The following is a 21,271-nucleotide window of genomic DNA, read 5'->3' as shown; positions in this document are numbered from 1 at the left end:
TCATTTGTGTTTGTGCTGTCTTCCAGTACTCTTGTTTTCTTTAATAGTGTGAACTTTGGTTCTGCTTCTCTTTAGAAATGCTGCTTCCATTCAATTTTCTTTGCAACAGGTTCATTGGGCAGTACTCTTCCCATTTTTATTATATTCTGTGGGGTTTTGTGAGTTTTTTTTCTTTTTTTTTTTTCTGGTGCGTAACTAAAACAATTTTCCGATTAAATTGACTATTAATGGCCATTATTTACATTAATTTGCACTTGTAATAGCATCGCTAGAGGGCAGTATTGATTAAATTAGGCACACTCTAGTGCTCTTTGGAAACTTAACTGCAGAAAAGCCTCCAGTACAAACATCTTTGCATTTTTAATACGCAGTCATGGCTTTCAAGTCCATTTTTCATTACATCCTGAACATAAAAAATAAAAGTAATCTTAATCACCATGTATATTTGGCATTGTTATTTGTAACTTTAATGTGTGTAAAAGAACATTCTGTGATTTTTATGAGAAGGAATATGCATGAAACTTAGTAGAAATTAGATGGCATTGAAGTTATTGTAAGCTATATATTATTAGAAATAATTATTAAAGCATAAAGTTTTTATAATAAAATATATGCTTTTTAATATGTTTTTTCTCAGGGAAAATGCTGTGCAAAATAAATATCTTCTAATTCATTAACTGTCTCCTTGAAAAACCTCAGTACAGTATATTTTATGATAATGGACAGCAAAGACAAGCAGAATTGTAAATTAAAACACTGACTCATTTGTTCTTATTGATTTACAGGTCTCCTGACAAATGCAGCAACACAGAATCCTCGTAGGAGTGGTTTAGGCTCTCTGTGAGCTACTTAACTTAGTCAAGTTTCACTGCTGTTGATCATCATCTGTTATATGTCATCAACTCAACTGTCTGTTTCTCTGTATCTCATGAATGACAGCATAATTCCTCTGCATTATGAGCTAAAGTTTGTTCTACCATTCTAAGGATCACTGGACTAAGGAATATAGAAAAAGAGATATGCTTGGGCATTAGCAATACAAAAAAGTTCATGGTTAACGTTTCATCTGCGTTATACACCACTACTGGACTTGCTGTTACCTACATGTTTCAATCTGAAGAGTCTGCTACAATGAAGAGTATCATCCCAATCAGCCTTAGAGAAGACTGTTTTGCCTATGGGAGGACACTGAGGTGCAAAAGAGAAACTCTTCTTGTGCCCTAAACTGTCTGAATTGCTTTTATTTTCTTATACTTTCAGTATTTACAATAGACCAAAGAGCAAAATCTATTTTAAAGTGGACACAATCTTACTCTTAAGAGAGTTATGTCATTAAAAGGAAGGTCTCCACAAAGACATGATTCCAGCTTTCACAAAGCTGAAATGTTGTCCAGCAGAAGTCTTTATGGAAAGCTGAAGTAAAAACTAACTCAGAGACCTGCTCTTGAAATGCCATGTTCAAGAGAACATAACGGAGCACTGAGTGAAAATGACCTATGTTTGAAAAACTTGGACAAAAAGAACACAAACTGTCTACACAGCACCTTTATTCCTCTGTACTTAGATTGACTTTCTCGTACTAAAATCATTTTCCGTTTTAACCAGTTAAACATGCCTCTTCTACAGTTCCATTTTTGATAGTTAAAGTTGGATAATACAGTATTTGCAAAGAGCATGTTTGGTCATCTGTGGCCTATGTCTCATCTGATACACCATTTAGCACCAGAAAGCAAATTAAAGAGAAAACAAAAGTAACACTTGTTTGAAAGAGATCATTAAATGTATTTTGAAAAGCCTAAAGTTATATATTTAACAGTTTTTATATGTTGTATATTTGTAGAAAATCCTATTTAACAATTAACGTGATAACTCTGACAGTCATGAAAAGTGGTTCAGAGTTAAGTTGTGTTTTATTACTTCAGTTGTCTCTGAAGTGACCGGTGTCGTTTGCTTTCTTCCATTGGGACATTCTGGATGTAAAGCATGACCAGAGAGGACTGTGTAGAAAAAGCAAAGAATAATGTTGTTTATATTACATAAATGCATTCAACCATTGCACTGTTGGAAGGCATTTTTTATTTTAATTTTATTTTTTTTTGTCTTTATGTACTGATAAAAATAGAGTGTAAAATATTTTACTCATTGCTCTTCATAGCAAGGTTTTCCTTCCTTCCTTCCTTCCTTCCTTCCTTCCTTCCTTCCTTCCTTCCTTCCTTCCTTCCTTCCTTCCTTCCTTCCTTCCTTCCTTCCTTCCTTCCTTCCTTCCTTCCTTCCTTCCTTCCTTCCTTCCTTCCTTCCTTCCTTCCTTCCTTCCTTCCTTCCTTCCTTCCTTCCTTCCTTCCTTCCTTCCTCCCTCCCTCCCTCCCTCCCTTCCTCCCTCCCTCCCTCCCTCTGTCCTTCCCTTCCCCCCATCCCCCCTACCTCCCTTCCTCCTCTTCATCCTCTTCCTCCTCTTCCTTCTCTTCTTCTCTTCCCTACTTTTATGTAAGGGACAATTTAAAGCCTATTCCTTGATCCCGTTTTCAGTGTTTTACCTCATTGTTAGAAAGCCCTCTTTTTCAGCATTATTGGTTAGTGAAAATTTAGCAAAGACAGCATAGACAAGGGAGAAATTATGATAAAACAAAAACAAAACCTTGTTCTTTTTACTGTACCTTTTGGCATATAAGTTTAGTACATACTGGTATGATACAATCAACAAGGGAGCTTAATTTCTTCCTGGCAAATGTATTACGGTTCCAAGTATACTACCTAATACTCCAATTAACTTTTAGTGTTATGCTAGTTCTATTCTACTAAAGAAAAAGAAATAGAGATTATTCAAGTGACCATAGATGAAAGATACAAAAACAAAAAGTTGATTAAAGAATTTTTTTAAAGCCTACTCAAACACTGAGGCTTATATAATGCAGAGGTTGCAGGAAAATATGAACTATGGATCATTTTGTCTTCAAGCAAAATAAATATATACAAAATTCTTATTTAATCATAGGATTTTGACCAGTATCAAAGTAGCAATTAAAGCCCAGCCACTTGTAAAGTGTTATGGACTGACTGCACTATAAATGACCAATGTCAGGTTTAAAATGTCATGCAATAAATGATGGTAAATAGATTTACTGTACATGTAGACCTCAAGAGCCAGATCCCTCACTCTACCAACTCTCTGTTTTGATTTATTTTAAAGGGAGCTTCGTAGCCTTATCTAGTAAACACAGAAAAAATGAAAGATGTTGCATCATTTTTGTTGCTTTACAGTATTCAGTTTTGTGTTGGTTCAGCTAAATTATGAAAAATAAAGAAAATCCTTTTATAAGTGAGACTTGTTCCCTGAGCATGACATCACCAAAGGAATTTCACCAGACGATAAGAAATGTGGGAACACAGAGAGGAAGATGGAATTGGAAATTGAGGACATGAACTGTGTTTTGAAGTTTTACCCTTCCATTTTCATGTCTTGGGTACCTTCATTTTGGTGTGTTCAGTTATAGATCATATTACGGTCATTTGTTTTCAGGAAAACGGATGCTCTAAGAACAAGAGGATCTAAGAATGGACATCTGAAATATTTACATCTAGAATCATACAGTCCAATCAGTTCTGAATATGCAACCTTATGTCTTTGTTTTCTAATTCCGTTATATACTCAAAAAAGGGTAGATGTACATGGTTATAAGGTCTACTCTGGATGAGAACTATCAAAGAAAAAAGATTCTGATTACTCTTCAGAGATGCGTTCTAGTCTCTGAGTCTCTTGTGTACAACAGACACTTCAAGGCACTTAAAATGTGTTCTGTGCATTTCCGTCCTCCCCCAGAATGTATAGTTTTAAACAAACAAAATATACTGGCTGCCTTTGTCACTGTGAATTACTACTCTAAGAGCAGTGGTGAAATGTTTCTCTCTCAGGAACAATATGTTTTCAGAATATTGTGAACTTTAATTTTACAAGACTAAGTTACATAAAAAAATTGTTTGTTTCTGAAAGTATTTTATGTGCCTCTTCCAAAGCAGAATTTGAAACACAGAGGGTAATGTCTTATTTGAATGCTATTAAATATCCGTCATTTCTCAGCTTGCACACAAGTAACTTTTTCAAAACATGCTTGAAAAGGAATAGAATAATACATAAAAATACATAATAGACTAATAAAAACAACCTCCAGAAATGCAGTAAACCCTCAAAAATTTTTTGAAAAAAGCTTCTCTGTAGCTTTCTGTTAGCCTGGGCAAGGACACATTTAAGTACTGCTTTTAATATCTGGGATATCAAATGGAGCAAACATTAGCACACTATAGCAATCAATGTGACACATCATTCACCAATTTCATAATTATGCTTTTAGCCTTTTTTTTTTCTTTTGCCAATTCATTTTTCTTAGCTGCAGCTCAGGTTTTATGTGGTATTCTCAATCATTCACTTGTTTACTGAAATTGTACCCATGTGTTGTTGCATAAATCTTTAAGCCAGGCAGTTACTATCTCATATAGCCTACTCATCACAATCCTGATTACTAATTAGAGTTTCGAGAAGAAAATAAAGAATTCAACACTGTGTCTCAAAAGCCTCTATAGATGTGAGGAACAGCTGAACTAGAAGGTGGTAAATGATTGGATGACAGAAAAATCATAGCACTGAATGCCTGGGGAACTGAACTAGTGGAAAGAAAAAATGAACAAGCCAGCAGTGGATGTAGCACAAGAAGCCCAGAAAAAAACCCCAAAAAGCAAAAAACCAAAACAAACAGCAAACAAACAAACAAAAAACTAACCAACCAACCAAGAACAACAACAAAAAAACAAATCAAACCAAAACAAAAAAAAACCACAAAAAAACCCCAAACCAAAATTGAAATATTTATTATATTTAATCAGAGGAGAAAAACCCCACCCAGAACCAGCTCTTTCATCACATAAACCTAGATATATGCAATATCTTTTCCAATTAAAAAAATACATAAGAATGCATTTCCCTTTAAACAACTTTGTATGATGTATACCAAGCATCACATATACATAAGTAACAGACAAAGACAGGAATGGCTTGACTATTTTTTTTTCTGACATCACAGAATTGATCCTACATTGAAGTAATGAATCTCTCACACTGGGCGTAAGCAAATAAAGATGGACAGAAATCACAGTATTCTACTTCTTTCAGACTGGGGCTTGAGCAGAGAAAGGAGGTCAAGAAAGAAACTGAAGAAAAAAAACAACCAAGACCAGAGAAAAATAAAATTTTTCATTTCAGAGTATGTAGTGTTTAATAAGTGCTTTTTAGTATTCAATACATGGTAGGGGAGTCAAAAGGAGTATTATTTGAAACAGGGAAATAAGAAAAGAAACATTATTTTAACTGCAGAGATGAGAATTTTACTGATAATGTTGTTGTCTTCTTTTGAGATATAAATCCCATTAAACTTAGAGACCCATGGGTAATATATAAAAGGTAATTCTGTCACTGATTAAAAATAAACGAAAAACTGGGAAGTAAACTAAAAAGTGGAAATGACAATAAGCCAGAATAGATAGTGACTAATAGTGAGCCATTCTGTGGGAGGATCGACACAAGTTCCTGTACTGCTTCTGACTGTGAATGAAATATAAGTACTGAGATTGCACAGTTTGTTAGTATCAGTAAATTACACAGATTAGTGATGATATGGGAGGCATATGAAGACATGCAGAGACAAAATGGATCACCAAATATTAGCAGAAAATGGGAAAAATGAAAATCGGGAGTGTCAATTTATCATTTCTTACACCATCAAAGTAATTATAGTCTCAACTATGTCAGATTTTGGAAATATGTGAAAAAGGACTTCTGCTCTTGAAATAGATACTGATGTTGGTTTCAAGCTACTCAGTCAAGGTCAAGTCACTGGTTTCATATGGTAATCCTATGTTATTTATGCCTTTTCAGAGCTCCAGCAAGCCTTTGGAGTACCCTTACAATATGCATCTGTAATCACAAAGCACAATGTGCTCGTGGCACTGATGTCCTCCACATCTGGCTTGCACAGACCATGCCCACAATTTTCTAAGTTTGATGTTGCCAATATCAGGCTAGTGAAAGTGACATTAAAACACTATATTGTGCTGCAGTGATACAAAAACACCAGTAGCATGCGAAGAACAGCTTCAGTAAAATCCCAAACACACCTAAGGACTGTTAATGCAAAAAAGAAAACAAACAAACAAACAAAACCCACACCAAAATCTAGAATGAAAAAGGAATATTTCTGCAAAGATCTTTGTTTAGGAGTAAAAATTCCAAAGGTATTTATATTAGTGTAGAGTCTGACATAACAGAAGGAACATTGTTAGCATATACAGAGAGCAGTTTACATTATCTAAGGAGCTTGAGCACTACCTCAAAACCATTGTATAAAGCACTGTGAGCTGTGTCTGTCCTCCTTTACTGCACTGGAAGAAGCTGATGTATGCATTTCTATGTTCCCAAGAAGAGAAGGCAGATGCTTTAGTATGGGTTCTCACACAGGTATAACAATACACCTTGTGAAGGTGCTAACAAAAAGTGGGTAGTAGAAGCCTGATGTGTTTGTTAATGTGTTTGTACATTAACAGCCTGGCTGTGTTAATGTACAAACACATTGCACAAAACAGCTCACAGACTCCCAGTGGCAGTAAAGAGGGCCTTCCCAGCACAAAGACTAAAGGAGGTGCAAGTGCAAGGGTCATATATTTCTTCCTGTATATGCAGACAATCTCCACCTGGATAGATGAAAATTAATGTGGCTCCTTCTGTCTACACTTTCTACAAAGATGTATTTAAGCAGACTCCAAAGCAGAAATTCTACATGGATGGCAACTTTAAAACATATATGCCTAAATGACATGCTATTAGCAAACAAAAATGTTCATTGGTGCTTGAAGATAATTATATTTAATTTGACGCAACTTAAAATTTCTGCCTCAATGAAGCCATGAAACACTTGGTTTTCTCCACAGACAGATTTATTTCTTCTCAGAATATTGAACAGCACAACATGAGAGTGATAATGTAAATTTCAGCTCATGCAAGACAAATCAAAGTTCTGGAGGTGAGCTCTAGACTGACTAAAATTCTAGCTAAGTAAATAACAATGACCACATTGTGCACAGGAAACTCACACCCCTGAAAATGACACGGAGAGTTCTTGAGAAGAGCAAATGGCCACATCTTTTTCTTGAGATGAAGACTTTTCTGGGAACCTACATGTGTTGCTGTAGAGTTTCTTCCAAACTAGGAACACATGAAAACTGTCTAAACCCAAAGACAAATAAAGCAAGTTAGAGGGAACAGTTATTGTGAAATCTTTGTGTTTAATTGTACACAACAGGTTAATGTTCCCTATACTTTATTACTTGTTCTTCATGGATTAACAAAATATCACTGGAAGAAATCTTTGTCACTGACTCCATGGCAAGGCCATTTTGTATTATTTAGATGGTGACTGTAGTCAGTCACCTTAGGCATTTTCACAAACTCAGCAAGCTTCCTCTCCTCTCCTTTTTCTCCCATTGCTTGCACCCTGTAGTGCTGTATAGACATACCCACTGCAATGGTAACCAGCATTCCTAAAGGAATTATTTTAAGGTTGGTCATCCAGATTTGGCTACCAGTGTGGGTTTGGCAGTGTTTGATGCAGTACCAACTGAGAGCCCAGTTTTTAGTTGCTTCTAGCTGAGCACTTGGATGCCAGGTGGCCACTGGCCCTCAGGTTTGTTACTCTTGAGGGGATTTTGTATAGGCTGCATAATATGAAACCACTGCAATTTGAATAGCTTTCTGAGATGAACAGGAATGAAAGATTTCTTCAGGATCTCTCTCCAGTTAAAAATGATTGCTTTTTCAGAAGTCTTTTATCATTCTTTTACTGTCTTGTGAAGAATTATAAGTACAAGAATTATAAGTACTATAAGTGCAAAGTCCAGATAGATGCACAGTAAAGCTTGTTCACTTTCTACTTGTAAAGATGTCTTGGTCTAGAAACAAGGCAATCAGCTTGTAAAACAGCTATTTACATCCAACAATACTTTTCTGTGCTCCAAAACCAATTCTTCCTGAAGAAAAAACTTGAACCAGAAGTAAAAATATTGCTATTCATTCTAGATAATGCCTTAGCTTATATTCATAATTGAGAAGCTTCCCAAGTTTAAACATTTGGTTACTCAGTGAAATATTTCAGAGGTCTGTGTCTAATGATGCCATCTCGTAACACCTGTCATAATGATAGCTAACCTTGTCTGTTATTTTTCCAAACAAATAAAAAAGCTATAAAGTGGCTTCATCAGATAATCAATGCTTAAAAGAAATATTGACATATATAAGGAGGAATATCTTGCTGAGCCTTCTAATGTTATTAATGAGGGAGGTATGGGTATGAGGACAGTCCTGCTTTCACTGTACCTTAAAAAACGTCCTTACAACAAGGCACACCTCTTATAGGAGTATGAAGAATGTATTAATTTCTTAGACAGTGAGTTGGCTGCAGGGAATATTGCTGCACAGTGATCTATTGCTCAGCTATAGCCAGGCTCCAAGGCAATACTCTATTGCTATTTTCATTTTACTGAAGGTTTCCCCTACTAGAGTGCATTGACCAATATTTCAGTCCTACTATGAGCTAAACCAGCATTACTGCTGTACTGAAGTAATTAATTCAAAATAAAAAAAAATAAAATAAGCATACATTTATTTATTAAGAAGTCCAGCAGAGAACTCTTACAGTGACAGATGACATTAGCCTATAAGCCTTTATAACTTACACGGTAATAAAATGGGGTTACGTTTTTGAATTAAATTGATAACATGACCAAATCGATTTCATTAGTGTATCTGTCATATTTGCTGTTAATGATGGCTAACAGTGGAATAGAAACTGACAACAATCCCTGAAAAACTGTGCAGATCAAAATTATATTATACTGGCATTCATGAATTTTAATAACCTTTTTTATCATTAATTTTGAACTCCCTTTTTAAATTTGAAGCTCACAAGAGAGAAGAGAATTAAACTTTCTACACCTGTCTCAGCTCCTATTATTTCTATTGTTACAAGTTAATAGGCTCAAGAATAGAAGACATTTCCACTAACTAAAACAAAAAAAAAAAGGTCTTGCTTGAGAGTCTCTTGTGAGTGGTTACAGAGGAATGGATGTTTCTTTGCTGCTAAAGTGTTGACATCAGAGTAATTTCTCCTGAATGACTAGAGAGCTTTAGGACACTCAAATTGCTGTTTAAAAGACTGTTTGTGGAAGATGCTATTTGTATTAATAGACATTGGTACTCTAGTGTGTAACTCCCTTTAATGATAATGGAAGTTCTGCAAAAATCTACAGGACAATATACCTACTGCCAGGAAACATCATAACTCTCTAATTCCATTAGCAGAGCTTAAATAAGTGTGAGTTAAAAGTGGACAAGTATTGAAATGCTACACCTTGCAGGACCATTTTAGAATATCAAAATGCTCTTAATGTAATGAGACACCTTGATCCCTCTGCTACCTGAAAATGTGGCAAGATATTAAACATGTGTCAAATTAACTGAAAGACCAAATACTCTTTCCTATTTCAAGACCCTCAATACAAGATCTTTCTTGGATTAAAATCATATGAAAATAGGTAATTAAGAGGAAAAAAAAACCCTGTGGGATAATCTTGGCACAGGTAAATGAAAAAAATTAATAATAAAATGATAAAGACAAAGTTATCTTAAATATATTAGATAAATGTATATTTCTATATATAGTGAAGTACACTGTTTCTGGTTTGAGCTTATTGTCTTTCTTGCTCTCATAGATAACTCAGGAGTTATGACAGCAACATTGGTAAAAAAAAATTAAAGATTTAGTCTGTAGAGCTTATGTGATAGAGGGAGAAATATTTAGTCTTCCATATGTGAGGGTTCTTCTGGCCTTTTGAAGATGCTGATCTTTACAACAGAAACTTTGTCTTCACATCTTCTATGGGACTGTTAACAAAAGTTGGGTACTTTTAGTGAGATTCTTCCTGTACTGCACATACTATGCATATATATATATTCATAGGCTACAAATTCTTCACAGAATCTATCTACATGTTGACAATGAATTTAAAAATATTGCTGCTCCTGATATTCAAGGTAACTTTCTTTGGATTTTATACCAAGGTGGATTAACCTTGGCCTGCAGCCAGATACCTACACAGCCTTGCTTTCACTCCTGTTCCTCAACAGGACAGTGGAAGAAAATGAGACAGGCACAGGGAGATAACCTATGAATCTTAAAAGAAAAACAGACTGAACTTGGGAGAATTTGTCCAAGGTATTGACAATAAATTGGTGTTGCTAGTAAGAAAAAAGACAATATTTAAAGATCACCTATTCTCCCCTCTTTTTCCCAAAGTTCAACTTCACCACTTCATTCCAAATTCCTCCTCCTCCTGTCTTCAGGAGACACAGGGAGGATGTGGAGTGGGAGAATAGTGATGAGTCCATAAAAGCCTCTTTGCTGCTCTTGACTCCTGAGACTTTTCCTTGCTTCTGCACAGTTACTTCCAAGGGGCTGCAGTCCTCAAGGGAAAACTATTCTGTGTGGGTCTGCCACATGCCACAGTTCCTTCAGACCATATCCACTGTGGTGGTTTACGAATGGTACTCCCTAATTAATTTCTCCCACTAAAAAGCAAACCACAAGCTTCTCGTCTTCTCCCATTCCCTCTGGTGAGAGAGACAAAAGAGAGATCCTGAGTTGTGATAAGAATCATTTACAAGAAAACAAATGGAAGCAGAATCAATATTATTAACAAAAGTATACAAAATGAGGGTGGTTTACACGCAAAAGATGCTCACTGACCAATCCAGCACCTAATGACCCCTGAGACAATGAATGAAATGGCAGCAGACCCTCCACAGGCCATCTTTTTCTTCACAAGTACCAGTCACATTCCCATCCTCAGAAGTGAGAATCCCTTCCTTTCTCTCCCTGGCAGTGAAGCAAGTGGTGTAGAATAACAACCTCCACACATCCACATGCGTTCAGCCTCCGCCCCCTCACAGCTTCTGTGGAAAAATTCGCCATCCTGCCCAAAACCAGGATATCCACCTCCACCATCCCATGTGTCATCTCCCACTGGCTACAGTGTGGATATCTGCTCCAGCAGTATGTCTCCAAGGGCTGCAAGGAAACACCTGCTCCACCATGGTCTCCTCCACAGGTTGCAGGTGAATCTTATCTCTAGCACCTCCTCTCCTTCTTTATTGATCTGGGTGTCTGCAGGACTATTTCTCCCAGTGTTTTACCTCACTTTTCACTGCTGTGCAGTGTTTTGACCTTTGTTAAATCTGTTTTTCCGTTGATGTTTTCAACTTGGCCAAGCTGGGTGGAGCTGGCCTAGGGCAGCCCTGATCCTCCTCAATGAGGTCCCTGGCAGATGCTTTTCTTTTTAACTTGTAATTGTTTGGGGGTTTTACACTAGCATGTTTCTTTATTAATTGCAAGGGATTTAGTCTCTAATCCAGCACATTTTATTAGCAGCTGTCTTTAAAAACAAAACAACCTAAACCATACAAACAAACCCCCCCAAACAACCCAAAAAACCCAAGCCAAAATTCCACTGATCCTCAAAGCCACTTAACTATCTTTTAAAAAATTAATTTTCAAACTACAGACATAAGTTTAAAAAAAGTAGAGTACTGTTTCTTGACAAAGGTGATGAGGCCCGAAGGAAATCAGGAAATAAGTAAATTAGTAAAGCCAACAGAGCCTGACAAGACACCCTTCTTGACAATCTCCTGTTGGACCGAGAAAAATTCCCTTTTCCCAAGTCTCTTTCATCTCCTGTCTCTGGGGATAATTGTATTTTCAGTGGATTAAAGAAGGAAAAGCAAATGCCTTTGACATTGTATTTATGGCTGTCTCCTGTTTGCAACCAGCTCCAGATATCTGAGGTTTTGGAATTACTTTGACAGAACATTGCAGGCCATGGAGAACTGTAGTGCACTTACTAATACCCAAATGCAATCCATGACTTCCCAGTGGCTTATGTTTACTGAAGAAGAGCCACCAGCCACTGCATTAAGACTATTCCATTCAAACCATCTCACTGAGTTTATTTTAAGATTCAGCACTTCTGCCCATTGCTGTATCCATATGCTGAGAAGTCATTAGCATCAGGTAGTCCATAAGAGAATCGGCTGGATGAACCTCTTTTGATCTTCTTCTCCGCATCCTCCCCTCCTCCAAAATCCTTCCTATAACTTAGGTTTGGTGGTGCTTTGGGAGGAAGGAACAGAGAAGTAGATTGCATGGCATGTGGAATGGAGTGCAATGAATAGTATTGTAAATGAAAGAAACAAAAAGGGATTCCCTAAATCTCAAGAAACTGTTTTGGTTTTTTTTTTTTAATTTGTTTTTTTTTTAAAACTACATGGGGTTGAATGGGAAGTTTTGTAACATGTGTGGCATGCTGAATTTTTTGATCTGTCCTATCATGGGGGATTGTAACCCACTTTAAAAAAAAATAAATATTGAATTGAGTTTTGATCCCCTAGTAGAAAATACTTGAAAGGTCTTTCATCAGCATATTCATGCAACATCTCTTCAAAGAGTATATATATATAAAATTATATCTTAAAAAAGCAGCTGACTTATTCACTAAAATATATCTTTTGGCAGAATAGTTGAACTTGGCAGGGATTGGTGGAGATTGTCAACTAAAGTAGGTTTCTCAGGACCTTGATCAATCAGGTTTGAGTGCTTTAAACAATGCAACCTCTCTCAGCAATTTATTCCACAGTTTGATGATCTGACCACTAAAAAGTACTAGTAAAAGAGAAATTGTTGTTTTCATATGGAATTTTATGTTCTTCAATTTGCCTCTTGTCCTGTTTGCCACCACTGAGAAGAGTGTACTTCATTGCTACTCTGCACCACTATCTAACAGAATGGGAAATCCAAATTGGTAACTTTAATTACATGCTCTATATTTCATTTCAGGTGTATACTTTCATGTATTTGTTTTTAATATCATTGAAGTGATGATGTTTTGAGATTAACAGAGCATAACAATGTGAAGTGAACCAATACAGAATTGTCCCTGTGTGCAATTCTTGTCTCTGTGCACCAAACTCTTGAATTTAGCTTGTCTTAACAGATATCTGGGGTCGCCTCTGTGCCAGGAACTAGCATAGCACCCTGTGATGTGTAATTGCAGTTTTATAACACAGATCTCTTGCTAATAAGCCTGTCCAGAATTCAAAGCATGCAGGAGAATTATCCAGACTGCTCAGCTGCTCAGGTGTGCTGCTGTTCTGGCAAATCATAGGAGCCTGTGATCAGGCTGTTGATGTGGTCTGCTGTAGGGGAGAGCTTGTTTTACAGTCAGAGAGCAGTCCCCATGTGACAACAGATCTAAGCTGAAAAACTCTGCTGGACTCCCATCAGCTTTGTGAAGGATAATTTGGTGAGTGAGGTACCACTGTGTGTGTAAAATGGAGGGGCATGTTTGCATGTTTGCATGGTATTGGCTTGACAGATGCTGATGCATTGACAGCCCATGGCATATACAAAAGGACACAAATCCTGACGACATTGGTGTCCTGGTTAGCTTTCATTGTCCATTTCCTGATTATGCATTCAAAAGTGCATTCTATTTTTTTTAATGTTAATTTTTAAGAAAATTTGCAATGTCACGAAAAACATGTTTCTAGTGCATAAAATTCCCAATTACGCAGTTTGACTCATATCTCAAAATATACATAGATACAGTTCAGGCCATCATTTCATGTATACTGTCACAAGATACAATAGCATTATTTACAATCTAAATCTAATTAAAGGGTATGCAGGAATGAGAAAGGGATCAATATCTAATATTTTTTTTCCATCTGCTTTCCTCATCACTGCTAACATGTCAGAGAAAGAGCCAATAATTTGATCTCATGCATGTGTTCTGTTGCTTTTCCACTGAGATACCCAAGGTCAGTTGAGATATGGGATGCTCTAAATTCTCCATTTAGTTCCTTAATTAGTTGGGCATGTGACAGCATGTTCAAAAATATGACAGAAAATATAAATATAAATGTAAATATAAATATAAATGTATTTTTAGTACTAACTGTGGAATATCATTAAATAAAAATACATCTTTGATTTCAAGCACAGAAACACCACCTGAATATCTGGGAAAATGTTGGACAATTCAGACATTAAATACTTGTTGGATGTGTTTGCATTAAAGACATCTAAATACCATCATTTTTATAATAAATTTATATAATGTAGTTTCACAATAAATCTAGACAAATTCCAGTGGAAATCTTCCTGTAGTACAGCAGGGAGTTTATTGAGAAGACAGGAACATAATCTTTATTGTTCAAAAAACTTGCAGTTGACAGTCTTGAGAGTGGTAATTAAACTTTCCTTCATGCTAATGTACATTTTAGTTAGACTGAGCTCTTATCCCAATTGGGCAGAGGTTTTTATGATTGTTTCATGATAAAATGCTTTTGAGGATGACTTGTGGTCATACAGAAACAAGAAATATTACCTGCTGTAAAGTTATTTACTCCACTTGTGTTTCCTCCTGCTCCTTCAGTTTGAATGGCATCCTACTTCTAGACTGTCAATGTTTCCATTTGTTCTGCGTTAAACGCTTCACTATTTTCAACACAATAGAGCAAATATTTTTTGTATGAGGTGCAATGTGTACTGAGAATTAAAATGTCCCTGGAGGGCAGGAGGAATGCAAAGAAGTGAAAAAAAATTATGGAAACCAACCAAATATTGTAGAAGCTGGCTGACTGTGTCTAAAATGTCTAAGGCTTCAGATGAATTATTCTGAAAAGGGCCAGGATTTCATTCTTCAGTTTAGACTTCCCTTGAATTATTACAACCAGAATGAAATGCTTGTCATGGTGAAGTTCTACACTGAACATGGGAGCAGCACTAAAAATGGTCTGCCAAACTTTCTGTGGTAAACAATCCATGAAAGGCAAAAGAACACAAATAAGGTGAAGATCAATATAAAAATATAGGAGTATATGGAAAATTAATCAATCTGTTTTCACAGTAACCTCATCTACCCATGAGGCTGTAATGGGTATGAAATAATAAAATGCACCATTTGACTTTATTTTCTCGTAACCCTGGCCTTCAACAAAAACCTTATAACAACTTATTTGCAAACCTATTTTATCCTCCATGGACTGTTTTTACAATAATTTCAGGTGACTGCATGCTTTATTTTTAATATTTTCTACTCTTATACTGAAGTCAAATGTATAGTCTTAGAAAAGGCAAGTGCATACCCACCTTATGATTTTTTCCCCAAGTATCTATAGAACATACTGACTAAATGAATACTTTACACCCTTGGTGGAATTTTTATTTAAAAAAATAGTAGATATTGACATTTTCTAAAGTTTTGTTCCTGTTATACCTCAATTTCTGAAAATAAGTAAAAATCACTCAAATAATACTACTCTGAAATAAATTGTGTTTAATTAAACCTTTTATGGATGTAGCCTTAAGTATTGTAACTGAATTAAGCTTTAAAATTTAAACACATGGAAAGAAGATTAAACATTCACACTGTTAATATAATGTGAGTGTTGATGTATCAGTGATATAGAACTGTAAGAAATAAGTAAAAATAGGAATCACGTTATATGACAGTCATATAAAAAATTACAAGATAATGGGGAGAGAAGTTTGTCTTACCTAAATTTGTATGCCTAAAAGTTAAGTCTTGAATAGAATTTTTTGCCTTGGCCTTAACTGCCTCAAGCACAGGCAACTTTTCTCAGACCTTCCATATAGTTTGTGGAGAAGTTGTAAGTACTGTTAATAGTGTTCTGAGAGCAATTTACCTTGTCCTAAGGGAGGCACAAGCATTTGGCCCTCTGAACACTTATAAATCATGAACTTAATTTCTGTTGACTTATGAGAGCTTAAAAACCTACATATGTAGCTGCTTGCATTCTATATTACTAAAATGAGGTCACAATTTTCCCATGCTATAAGCTGTTTCTAACCCTTTTACAGCCAATATATCAACTCCAGAAGATAAGTTATGTATCCTAGTGTAGAATATGTGCCAATGGTCAGAGAACTGAATAGCTTTGTAGAGATTATACAGGAAGCATAAGTGTGTTACTGAAATCAGATATCTTGCTTGCATTATTTGTACTTCCGCCTTTCAAGATTGGTAGGTGAAATAAAACAGGACAATTCTCTTCTGCATTAGAGTGTATCAATTTCCACAAGTATTCACTTTGATTTATAAGGTAAAACCTTATGATTCTGTGTTTGACTTTCCCAACTAGTCACCTTTAAATTGTTAAATGGGTGATATAAAGTATAGAAAGTAATCCATGACTGTTAATTCCTACAGTGTTTAGGTTTTTTAAAGCAGTGTAAGATGAAGTGTACTTTTGTACCCATTAAATTCATGAGGCACTGGAGAAGATACATTATATACAATACTAATTTTATCCATCAAGCAGTTCAATTAGAGGAGAAAAAAGGGTAGTATTCTATATAGAGATTCTGTAACTCCTTCCATTGATCTCAGAGGGGCTGTGGGTGACTGATTTGTTTAGCTTTAGGCCCACAAACCTGGGCTTTAGGATTTTTCTTTCCTTTTTTTAGTTTAAATGTTCTAGTATAAGTTTTTTCCGTAGAATTCAGAAGGTGAAGGATGGATTTCTGAGCCGCATGCACAAGTCCATGCACACACACATACAAGCCCCAAGCCCAGCCTTGTGAAAATCTCTTGTTTTGTTCTTGCAAATTACTTGCAAGAATCATGGTAGGATAATAGCTTAGATTGTGAGGATACCACAGAACCACTGCACCCAGAAGCATGAAGTGTGTTTTTTTGCCTTCAAAATGTTACTTCTCCAGTGATATAATAGTAGCAGAACATATCTAGGGGCCCAGATCCTGAAAATTTTTACATGTGTTATTTAACTTTAGAAGCAATGCTGACTTCAACAGAAATGTTTTCAAAATTGAGCAATTGCTAAGACTTAACCTGGATAAGAATTCAACAGCTGATCATGAAAAAAACAAGCATCTAGTCTGACAAAAGTTACCTCTTCCCACTCTCTATTTCCAGCCAGCTGTTGAGCCATAATGTATCTAGCCAAAAGAAATGACTTTTTTTTTCTGAATGAGTTGAATGAGGTAAACTTGACATATATTGGACACATCACTGGACTTCATCATAAGAGTCTTCCATAAGTTACTTCTAAAGGCAGAGGAAAAGATCCCACAGACAACTAAAGATGTTAGCCTTTCACTTTCATGGTCAGTGGTTTACATGGGAATTCTTTGTGCAAATGTGTTGTAATAATCAAATGTATAATCTAAGATTCAAACAGAAAAATATAAAACAATCCCCCCTTTCCATAAGTATTAAATAGAAATGTAAACCAGAGACTTCTGAATCAAATAACTTCTGTGCTTTTATCTTTGAAAACTGAAATAAATGAGCATGAGGTCAAAAGCTTCACTAATGTGAAGCTAAGGTGGTGATTTGAGAATAATTTATTGTGTAAAAGAGTAAATAGTCAAACAATTTTAATTATAACACTATTAAAAGCTGAAATGCCTAAATTTAAATAATTTAGAAGTTATGTGATAGATATTAAACACCTGTGAAAAGGAAAAATGCTTTAAGCAAGAGTTCCTAATAAGTCTAGTTTAGTTAATTATTGCCTGAAGCATTTCTGAACTAATTATTTACCTCCAAAGTGGGTTCCATGTTTTCAGCATTGAAGTGCCAGATATTGATTTTCTTTAATTGTCAGGGTATAGTACTAGACAGACCACACAAAGCTGAAGGTTAAGCCATTTATAGAAAGCGATAGCCACGTCCTCCAGTGTCACACACTGCATCAGTGTGAAAGGGAGACCAGCGCCCTGAAACTTGGCACTTTCAGGGAAAAGGGTTGTTTGTCTCTGTCATCCGCCCTTTATGGTTCATTTAACATCTTATATAGCCTGTGTAAATTAAATGGGTTTAGTAGCTGCCCAACTTCCAAGTCAAAGAGAGTGTTCTGCTCAATGGGGGAAGTAGAGTATTTTATCCTTCTAGTTAACAAGATGTACATGGCTCAACAAATAATGGACATTGAATTATTTGTAAACCTGTGTTAGCATAGATGGCTTAAAAATTAGTTCAAGATGCTTTTTCATTTTATGAACACTTTTCTAACCACCCCTTTCTTAGTGAGTGAATATAAATATTTCACAAAGGTTATTCATTTGAATTTCTCAGTAGGGTCTGGGTGCTTAGAGAATTTTTGCCTATCTGGATGGATGTAGTTTTCTTTGGCTGTAATTTGAGATGTTTGAAATATTACAAGTCCCAGCATACTTGAAATCATCATCACCTTTATAGCTCATCAAACCACATGTGTGGACAAACATTTGCCAATTGGCTAGAGAAATTCCAGCCTACTGCAACATAAAAATAATATAAAACATAATAAATGCAACACAGCCTCTTAATTCACAACCAGCAGTGTTATCTCTGCTCATTTGAATTTATAAATAGAAAGAAAAGCTTTTTCTTGTTTTGAATTCTGTGTAATTTGTTGCATTTTTCTTTGGTTCTTCAGTTTTCTCTTTGCAATTTTTCTCTTCCCTGGTGATTAGCTTGTGCTTAATCTTTTCTTGTTCATACTCTTAATTTTTTTTCTGATTAGACATCTATTAATTTCTATGTCTTACTATTTTTGTCACTTTGTCGTCTCTTTCTTAAGCTCAAGGACACCTACAGGAATAAAGTGGCATACCTCGTCTGGGAGCAAGGGTTGTCCCTGTAGTGAACAGTGTGAGACAAACCACCAGAAGATGACTTGGTTCTTAGGTGGGACAAATTGCCTTCTGAAGGTTCCTATCTCTAATTTGTTTTTCTGTGCAGGGAGCCTAGAGTGACTGATAGTCCTAACTTAGCAGGCTATCTCAAGTTAAGTGGAATGAATCCAGACCTCGTTCATCTCACTTTTTTTTTCCTTGTTGTAGACCATTTTTTCATTTTTTCCCTTTTATTTTTTTTTCCCTTCTTCTGTGTTTCTTCTTATGAGCTCAGACTGCAGAAACTCACATGCCCTAACAGGGCACCATCATCACTGAACTGAGTTTTCTTCAGTTCCAATGGAGAAAGACAGACTCAGAGAACAATTCAAATCACAGATTATAATGACTGTATCTATTTGCTGGTCTCATAAATAAATACTAAAGTGTTTGTGATTATGGTTTAAGCAGACTATTTTGATGTGATTAATTCCCACCCAATTGTAATGACACGTATTCTCCTGAGCTCTATTTTCATTAAAATGGAAAATTTGTTGAAGAAAATATATTTAATCTCTATCATTTAAGTTTTAACCAGTTCCACTCTTAAAGGGAAAAAAAAAATCCATATATTAAATATAGAGATACTGTATTTCCAAATAATACAATAGTTTCTACAAATAAATCTAAAAAAATACCCTAAGATGCATTTCCTTGCTAAGGACATGGCATTTGAAATAAAATATGAACATGGCAAGTTTTGTATAATATTTTGCTTAAATAATGACTAATCTACTACTACTATTATTATTATTATATTATTATTTTATTTCTGCCTCATAAACTCATTTAATTACTGGTTTTATTTCCCCATCATCTCAGAGTAAATCCTGTTGAAGGAGATTCCTATTAAAGAACATTAGCTTTGCTAACCCTATATATAGATATATCCCACCCCTCAGATTTATTTTTCTTTTTAGTGCTGATAATAATTGAACTACTTTTTTCTTTTGATCAGTTCAGGACTTTTTTAATGAAGAAGATACTAAGTAAATAGAAAAACACTGAAAAAAAGCAGTCATTCATTCTTTCCCATTCCTTTAAATTGGGAAGTACAGCTACATTTTATGGTCACAGCAATATAAAAAAATTGGTTTTGTTACAGTTGTCAGTTATCTGTTTTTTAGAATAGAAAATGATGATGAGTATATATTTGTCTGTTCTTTTTGGGATATAAAATATGTTTATGTGAACAAATGTGCTATGTATAAAGCAGGCTAAACTTCAACCAAAACCCTGAGGCCTGTTTTGAAAAACTTTGGATTTAGTTCTAATTTTACATTTGCATCTGGGGTCCATCTTGACTTTATAGTGCAGGCGTTTGTGTAAATGCAAATCTAAATGCTACTATATGCTGAAATTACAGCATCTTAGAAAATGTTGAATCTCTTTAGTGGCAAACAGTAGTGTCCTTGACATTTCTTCCACAACTTCTAGAAGTTTAAATTAAAAACAATAAAATGGGTTTTAAGCATGATGTTTATTGGCTTATGAAGAATATTCACTGTTCTTAGGTAGCCATTACCATCATGAAAAAGCAGATTGCAGAGGCTCTGATTTGTCCTACAAAATGTATGAATTTCTTTTCAAACTGTTAAATTCAATGTAAGTTCAGCTTCTTTTTTTTTTTTTAATGTATTCTAGCTTGTTGATTTTCATTCTCATTCACTGAGGTACCCACTATATTCACTTACAATACTAGGATTAAGAATTCAACACCCTTTATTACAAAGTGATGATAAAATTGCAGAGATTGTTCTCATAAAAAGGGTTGTTTATATACTACTGAAAAAAGGTGGTTTTGGACTGAAATGTTAAATAACCTTAGGAGCTTCAGTAAAAAATTGGCCTATAGAGGTCTCATGAAAATTGACTTTTCCTCTAAATGCTTCTAAAGACTACTCATTGTTCTATTTCCTCATACACCAGCTAAAAAAGGCATTGAGAAATGTCTTACATTGTCAGTATATGTAAACTACAGTAGATATGGCATGGTGATTATCAAATCTCCTAGGTACATATTGTTGAGGGAATAGACTTATTTTTTTCATATAGTATAAAATAATATATAAAACCCTCTTTCTTGAGCTCTGAGCAATCATTTTTAGGAAATGATAGTAAGAAAAGTGAAGAGTAGACACATGTACTTTCTTAGAGAAAGATTTTGTCCTAGTGGTGAATTAAAGTGTACAAAAAGATTTCAGATTTCAGCACAAGTATTCACATGAATATAAAAATGAACTACTATAAACTGAATAATAAAATGAATTATATATTCACATGAATATATAAAATACCCCAAACCGACCAAGTAAATTTCACTGCTTTCTTGGATATTTCATTTTCTGTTACTGAGTACTGCACAGTGTGCAAAGTGTTTGGGTTTGGCTCTCTGCTTTCGTGATGATTTGTTGCGTGGG

General features: G+C 35.3%; 1 protein-coding gene across 14 annotated transcripts in view; it reads left to right on the top strand.

The window, feature by feature from the left end:
* TAFA5 (TAFA chemokine like family member 5) overlaps positions 1-21,271 on the top strand; it is a 505,501-nt gene that overhangs the window by 398,759 nt on the left and 85,471 nt on the right. For 6 of the 14 annotated variants that reach the window (XR_013182468.1, XR_013182467.1, XR_013182466.1 and 3 more), the window contains one exon: positions 786-3,320. The exons of the other annotated variants lie outside the window; for them this stretch is intronic. Coding sequence is in view for 1 of the 6 variants with exons in the window: in XM_077179077.1 (XP_077035192.1) it covers positions 786-794 (9 nt within the window). In the remaining 5 variants the exon portion in view is untranslated. Of the gene's footprint in view, positions 1-785; positions 3,321-21,271 lie in introns of those variants that run through there. 14 annotated transcript variants of the gene reach the window in all.

This window comes from Agelaius phoeniceus, chromosome 5 (assembly GCF_051311805.1).
Source record: "Agelaius phoeniceus isolate bAgePho1 chromosome 5, bAgePho1.hap1, whole genome shotgun sequence".
In the NCBI taxonomy this organism is placed as follows: Eukaryota; Metazoa; Chordata; class Aves; order Passeriformes; family Icteridae; genus Agelaius; species Agelaius phoeniceus.
The sequence above is the reverse complement of the archived record's forward strand: the minus strand, read 5'-3'. Positions and strand labels throughout refer to the sequence as shown.